Source organism: Nelumbo lutea, chromosome 4 (genome assembly GCF_056320005.1).
Source record: "Nelumbo lutea isolate HS-2025 chromosome 4, American lotus-T2T, whole genome shotgun sequence".
In the NCBI taxonomy this organism is placed as follows: Eukaryota; Viridiplantae; Streptophyta; class Magnoliopsida; order Proteales; family Nelumbonaceae; genus Nelumbo; species Nelumbo lutea.
Window position 1 is genome coordinate 83,758,862 of NC_142687.1, and position 7,374 is coordinate 83,766,235.

The window sequence follows — 7,374 nt, forward strand, 5'->3', positions numbered from 1 at the left end:
TGCAGACCATAGGGTCGAGGTCTTGAACTTTGATCTCTTCTTTCTTAAAGCGGTCGATGTAAGACTACAGGCTTTCTCCCAGCTCCTGTTTGAGCGACATCAGAGAGGCTACACTCTTCTGGCATTGCCTGTTGCTGATGAAGCGGGCGAGGAATAGGATTGTAAATTGCTCCCACGAGCTTATTGATCTAGGAGGAAGGCTGGAGAACCAACAGTGAGCGGCCCCTTGAAGGTAGCTTGGAAGGTCCAGCACGTCAAGGCGTTAGAGTAGCCGTACAATATCATGAGCGCCCTGAAACCGTCCAGGTGGTCATCGGGGTCAGTGCTTCCGTCATACGTCTTTAGTGCGGGAGCCTTGAAGTGTGGGGGGAGAGGCTCCGAGATGATTTCCGAGGTGAATGTGTCCATGCGACTGGCGGAGTTTCCGTGACTGGTTGAGGCATCGGCTCGGCTCTCCTTAACCTGGCGGAGCTCGTCCTTGATGGCCCCAATCTTGGCTCGCAACTCAGCAAGCCCTGGGTCAGCACGAGCATGGGCCCTACTTCTATCCTCGTGGACCCAATGGGTGTCGACTCGGACTCCCGATGGGTGCGACGGTCACTCAGAACGTCCTTGAGGTCTGAGATGAGAGGTGGAGTGGGATGGCATCGACTCTCGCCTCGAGATCGAACTCTTGGGCAGCCGAATTGCCCGCCATCATCCTGTGGGGCCTCCCTACGACGGCGGTGGTGTTGCTCCGAAGATTGATTACTCTCTTCGGATTGAGCGGGCACACTCTCCCTTTGGCTAGGAGGATAGACATTCCTCTGAGGTGAGTCCGGGAGGCGGTTATTGCCCAATTCTGATGGTTCGGCCAGCGGATTACCGTGGCCGAGGGTTGGTACCTCGATGTTCTCGTGTTGGTCCTGATCCTCTGACACCCCAGTGGGGCGGTTGCCTTGAGAGGGATCTCCTGCTCGGGGGCAAACTTCTTCCATTTGTTGGGTGAGGTGGTCCAAACAATCGAGGTCGACCTAAAACTATTCGTAGGTAACCAGGTTCAGATTGTTTCTGGCTCTCCTCACCATGACTTCTGAGCTTAAAGGGGGTTTGGATCTAGAGTGTTATTATTGTTTATCCTAGAGTGGGGGTCGTCTTAGAAGCCACGTTTCCCACAGACGACACCAATTGTTGCCACGCGGGTTGGCCGAGGGAAACGTGCTAACAGTTAAGAACCCAAAAATAATGCATTCATGGATTGTACTCGGTTTGGTTCAGTTCAATTACGGAAGTCACACTGTTCTTAAGGGTGCAATTTGGTCAGGTTGGGTCAGGTTGAGGGTCAAGCCAAATCCAACCCAAAATCTTAAACCTCAAGTTTGGACTTAGACTAATTTAATTATGACCACAACCTAATTTTATATATTTACAAAAAAAAATGGTAACGTTTAATCATTAATAAAGTAAAATAAATAAAATAAAAAACTAATAGATAATATAGAAGAAAAAAATAAATATTTATTAAGTTGTTAATAGTAATTTATTATTTTTATTAAAATAATTATATAAGTAATCCAAATCAATAAATTACTAAATTATTTTTATAACAAACTGCTAAAATAAAAATTAATTATTTTAAACAACACTACATTCCTTCCTTATGCTAATTATCGGTTTATGTTGTTTCACTTTTCCTTGATAAATCCCTATAATTCCCACTAGTACATACATATAACAAAAAAATGCATGATTAGAAAAGAACTCTTTTTCTACTAGATATATTATATATGGAAAAATACACTACAATCCACTGTAGATTTCTGAATTTTACTATAGACCTAAAACAATTCAAAATGTCAAACACCCCATCAATTCCAAGTTAAAGTTGCACTTACCCCAATTATATGGTGAAACTACCAATTCTGATAGATGGCTGAACAGTTATTATCCCTTATATATATGCTCCCTCCACTTACGGTCTTGGTTATTATTAATAACTGAATATGATAAAGCTGGAATAAAACGGAATCACTAGACGAAGGGAAAGGGAGTATATAATTAAAAAAATTTGGGTCGACGAAAAGGTTATCGCCTTGTAGAAGTAAAAACAAATAAAGTTGTTAATTGTGTTAAAAGTAACATATAATTAAAATGGTTACAATGTTGCTGTTGTTATGCTCATGTTACTGGTTGTTAATGGGTGTTTGTCTACCGGAAAACCAGAAATCCTCGCTTGGCATCAGCCTTATATTGGAGATATGGTCTAAGGTATCAAATCCACGGAGCTGCGACTCTGCGAGATTTCCATCGTATGTCTAGTAGGCTTCACGTGTTGTCCCTGCATATGTGCGGCCTGTCCCTATTAACCTCTGGCTCTGGCTAGGTAACTATTACTTTTTTTTTAGTTTCTGTCAAAAGGAAAATATTTTGGGTAGGTAGGGATGGATAGATATCTTTGAACTTTTAATTATAATACTTGAGTATTATTTAGATCCATTCGTTAGTATTCGTTGAGTTAAACATTATATAATGTTTAACCGACAAAATACTAATCCATAGACATAAGTGTGTATTTTTGAGAGTTCAAACACTCAAATATTGTAATTGAAAGTTGAGGATAGCTGTCTATCACTATCCAAAGTACAGCATATTATATCTAATTTATCGAAATGTTAATTATGTTAAAAAGGTGTTTGTCTCTTGTACGTACGTGGAGTTCAGAACTTGCATGGAATAGTTTAAAGTACCAATTTCAGGCTTGCAGCTGAATCATTTTCTTCTTCTAAAAGAGAACGATGCTTATAGGTGTAAGATTGTCGGGAATGGCTTCTACATGATCTTCAAAATGATTGTAATTCTGCTTTGGTTTTTTGGTTTAATTAACAGCAAAAAGTAGTGCAATTAGTTGATACCATGCAGAACACCCTATTATAACCACTGTTTAGAAAACCGGACCAGATTAGTTGGTTGAATCATTACCTAGGCAGCTGGCTTTTTTTTTTTGTGCACTTGGCTGGTTCAATCATATCCTTAGGCCCTGTTCGTTTTTTGGATTTTGATAGGGGGAAAGTTGGTCAATAAGATTTTGGTTTCTTTTGACCAAGAGACCCATGTTCTTTTTCAGATTTATGCGGGATTCACAAATTTTTATTTTCCCTTACCCATCTCCTAGGTGGATAAGTAATTTTCACAATTGAGGGGAGTTACCAGCACTTCGATGGGACAAATTTATCCTTTGTATTAATGGTTTTTTATGACTAAACCAATCATTGTCTTTTACCCGGTAAATAGAAGAACATGGATAAATGCACTTATCCAGGTAAATATTTCTCAAGGAACACTTACCCAGGTAAATAACTTCCCAAAATGTGAGTAGAGCCTTAAAGCCAAAAGTCCCAAAACCGTTCGCCTGGCTAGTACAACTGGGAAATATTTACCTGGGTATCCAATTGAGTGATCTGTTTTAATTTGGATAACTTTTAGATATCTATATATTACTTACGCGCCTTGCCCCATTTTTTCTCAAAAAGAAAATGCCTCCTTTAGCCTTAAATCTTAATTTTTATATAAAAAAAATGAAACTAAAGGGCTAGAGGGAGAGGAATTTATGAGCATGGACAGAACGTCATAGATGGTATTTGGTATCAAGATGTTGATGGAGTCAATGATTTCGCTTAGAAAATCAAGAAAAAATGAATCAGCACAAACTCTCAAACTCTATGTTTTTTTGGAAAATTGTCTAAAACTCACCCCGATTTTTCAGTTTCTCTCTTAAATTCACCACAACTTTTCAAAATGTCTAAAACTCACCATGTCACTTACTGACGTTAAACAAACTAACGGTGTTAATATATTACCATTTTAATCTTCATAGAAAAATATAAAATATATACATATATTTTATTAATTAGACATGAAAAATGGGAAAAAGTTCAAGAAAAATATTTTCAAATATAAAATACATAAATCACAGAAATTTCAAAAAATATAAACAATTATAGAAATTGCAAACAAAATAAAAAAAAAAATTCGAACTATAGAAACTATAGAAATTGAAAAACAAAATCAGAAAATAAAAATTGTAGAAAAAATACAAAAAATTATTGAAAAACACAGAAATTGCAAATAAATAACAAAATATACAGGAAAATTTATAGATTGTAGAAAATAGAAAAATATAAAAAAAAACATTGGAAATTATAATAAAACACTAAAAATGCAAAAAAAAAAACATGAAAATTGAAAACTGAAAAGACCCTTTTCCTCTAACTCGCCATCCAAGGGTAATTTGGTCACAAAAATTGTTATTTATGCTGATGTAGACACCTCTGTTGAGAAGCATACTAACAGTGCAATAACGGAAGGTAAGTTTTAGAAAATAAAATTTACTGACATAGTGAGTTTTAGACAATTTCCCTTGTTTTTATGTTTATTAGTCTCGCTACAAAACGCATAGACACCATTATTTGCCGTGGAGAAAACACTTCTACTAACGAACAAGAATTATGAAAAAGATGATTTGTGAAGAAGTAACTTACAGAAATCGAGATAAAGAGTTGTAACAAGGTTTTACAGAGCCCAGATTTCCTACTCACTTTTCATAATTGAGATGTGTGGTTCAATTCATGCGGGTAGAGAGTGGACAGGAAAAGTGAGTAGTAAATCCCGAGTGGTTTTTACCTGAAACTAGCCAACAAAATAATAAATAGCCACATAAACGGTTTCTCTTGAGAAAATATCTCTAATACCAAACACCATCATACTTGACATCCTCGTTAATCATGTAGAAATACAAGAATCTAATGTTCATTGGCTAAATTCTCAGCTTGGTATGTATAGATACCCCAACAGTATTTGCTCGGTAATCTAAAGGAAAAGAAGTATTAAACTCCATTCAGCTTGAAACAGAGAGAGAGAGAGGGAGAGAGAGAGAGACTGTAATAAGGTAAAACCTACTTGTGAAAGAGGGCCAATAATCTTCAAAGTTCCAAATCTGAATGGTGCGCATTCATCTAGCAAAGGAGAAGAAAAAGAGAAGAACGAAAGTAGAAACACAAAATCAAATAGCAATACAGCTTCACTACTCCACTCTTATTTAGCCTTATTACATCAATATACAGATTTTTTTTGGCAAATAATTAAGCTTCTTATATGGATCGACGCAAGTAATATGTTTCTGTTCATGCTTATATATGTATATATGGCCCATCCACTTACGTGTCTCGCCTGTTTCTAATTCTGTATTTCAATCCAATATAATTTGATTAGGCGAAGTAGTACTCCTTCAACTGCTTCACCATTAATCACTACTACTGGTTGGGGCTCTCAGAATCAATCAACGACGACCTTGCAAGTGAGGCTCAAAGGATCCCACATGGCCGGAACAAGGAACATCCGCCCCTCGGCTCCATAAACATTGAAGCTCCCTTTGCTTGCCTGATCAACCATCAATTTCCCAGGATATCCAGGGTAAGCATCGGCGCCGAATATGCCCGGACAGGCGGTCACAGCCTCTAACGGCGCCAAGGCATCGCCCTGGAAGTACCCCGTCTTCAATGGATTAGTTGCAGCTCCGGCCAGAACAGTCGCTATATTCACAACCATTGCATCCATGCCGACGCTATTAGGTGCCACCAGCGCCGGGCCGGGCGGGCCGTAGCTGGGTACGGCGTATGGCCATGCACAGAGGCTCGGGCACTGGGCGTGCGGATCCCCTACATGTGCATAAACAACTCTTTCAGTTGGAGATACCATGAAGCTGTCGTGAAACCCACACGACCCCATGCAAAACTTCTCCACTGTTACATCTGCAGCTGTCAGGACGAAGTATATTCCGGTAGGGTCAACTGGGAATGCCTTTTGGGCTATCGCATTTTTTACCAGGATGGCTATGTCGGCACGTTTGATGTTCTTCCCTCGAGAATAATTGACGTCTCCAACTTCTCTGGCCAGCTTGACGCTACCGGAAACAGGCTTTCCGGTTGCGTCTTTGTATGATTTCGCTGTTGCCCACCATGTTGAGACGGTGGGTTGTCGCCGGAGAGAATGGGCTGTGGAGGGATCCAAGGAAGCAAAGAAGTTGGAGATGATGGTCCTGTTGGTGAGAGAGAAGGGACCATACCAGATGAGATAGATATTGATGGTTGGCCCGGTCAAGAGAAGACCATTGTGGTACTTGAGTTGGGTGGATGTGGTGACTAGTGAAGGAAATTGGTCGTCTGGCTTTGGGTTGAGCCCATGTGAACATGGGGCTATAGCCAATAAGCCAACAATGGAGACGAGGAGGAGGAATAACAGAGACCTGATCATCAGTTGTCTGTTACCCATTCTCATCATTTGGGGTTTCTCTCTTTCTTCGTGAGAATGATGATGAGTTTGGTGCCTGTGAGTACAAGGAGGGGTCCCTTTTTATAGATATGGTTCCAAGTCTTCCTAAGTTCCTATTCCATGGTCGACAAAAGAAAAAGCTTGTGTACTTTCCACTGTTCTGCACCAATAATTAATTGTGTATCATCACTAATCTATACTAACTACATGAACTTGATCACAATTATACAACTAGCTAGGATTAGATTTTCATGTAAACCTGATCATACAATCTGAAGTCTGTATTATATATCCATCTCCTCAACCAGTAATCAGCCAAGGTCACCAATCAATTAGAATTGTTCAATCATGTGGTTCAAGTTTATTATAAGCATCATCTGATAATTTTTGGGAAACCTTCTTCCATACCAAAATAAGCGTATATCATAATAATAATAATAATATTCCTCCATCAGTCCCTTATCCTAGAATACGTTAGTGGCACGTACTGGGTCCAGCTTAACCCGGACCATTAATGGAAGATTAGACATGACATGACACTTAAGTAGTATATAGAGGGGAATGGGAATCTGATCCTACCGAAAAGATTTGATCATCGATTAAATAATATCTCATATTAATTTCAAGTGTTTAAAGCTAAGTTTCAATTATGGCTGAAGACATGTCCATCTCCAATCAATCATGTAGGAGGGATTCTTTTTTCCCTTTACCTTGGGTAATTGTAACAAGATTTATTATTTGAATTCAATGTGGAAACAATTGATTCTTTTTAGACGTGTCAACATGGCAACATGATAAGACCCCCGTCTTCTTTAATTTCTTCTTCTGTATCACTGTTGTGAGATCATAAGGATGTCTTCAATTCTTGGTTGCGTTCATGTTTCATCTAGCTCAAGTCATGAATATATTTATATACACGATGGATAAGGTTTTTGAAGCAGCATATGATTTCAGAACCAGTAAAATAGAACACAATAATTTTTCATAGCTTTGTCGATCAGGCAACATGCATGGTTAATTTGCTGATATAAACATATATGAGATAACAAGTTATAAATGCTGCGTCTC

At 38.8% G+C, this 7,374-nt stretch overlaps 1 protein-coding gene across 1 annotated transcript; it reads right to left on the reverse strand.

Annotated features, from left to right (window-relative positions):
- Positions 1-4,957: 4,957 nt before the first annotated feature.
- On the reverse strand, positions 4,958-6,378 carry LOC148861415 (protein EXORDIUM-like 2). The gene has a single exon (XM_088982155.1). It carries the CDS (start codon positions 6,313-6,315, stop codon positions 5,311-5,313), a length of 1,005 nt encoding a protein of 334 aa, XP_088838281.1. The 5' UTR covers positions 6,316-6,378; the 3' UTR covers positions 4,958-5,310.
- Between the last annotated feature and the right edge of the window lie 996 nt (positions 6,379-7,374).

Bases quoted from the DNA above. Each gene is read 5' to 3' on its own strand.
- LOC148861415 (XM_088982155.1), bottom strand. From the start codon at position 6,315: ATGATGAGAATGGGTAACAGACAACTGATGATCAGGTCTCTGTTATTC.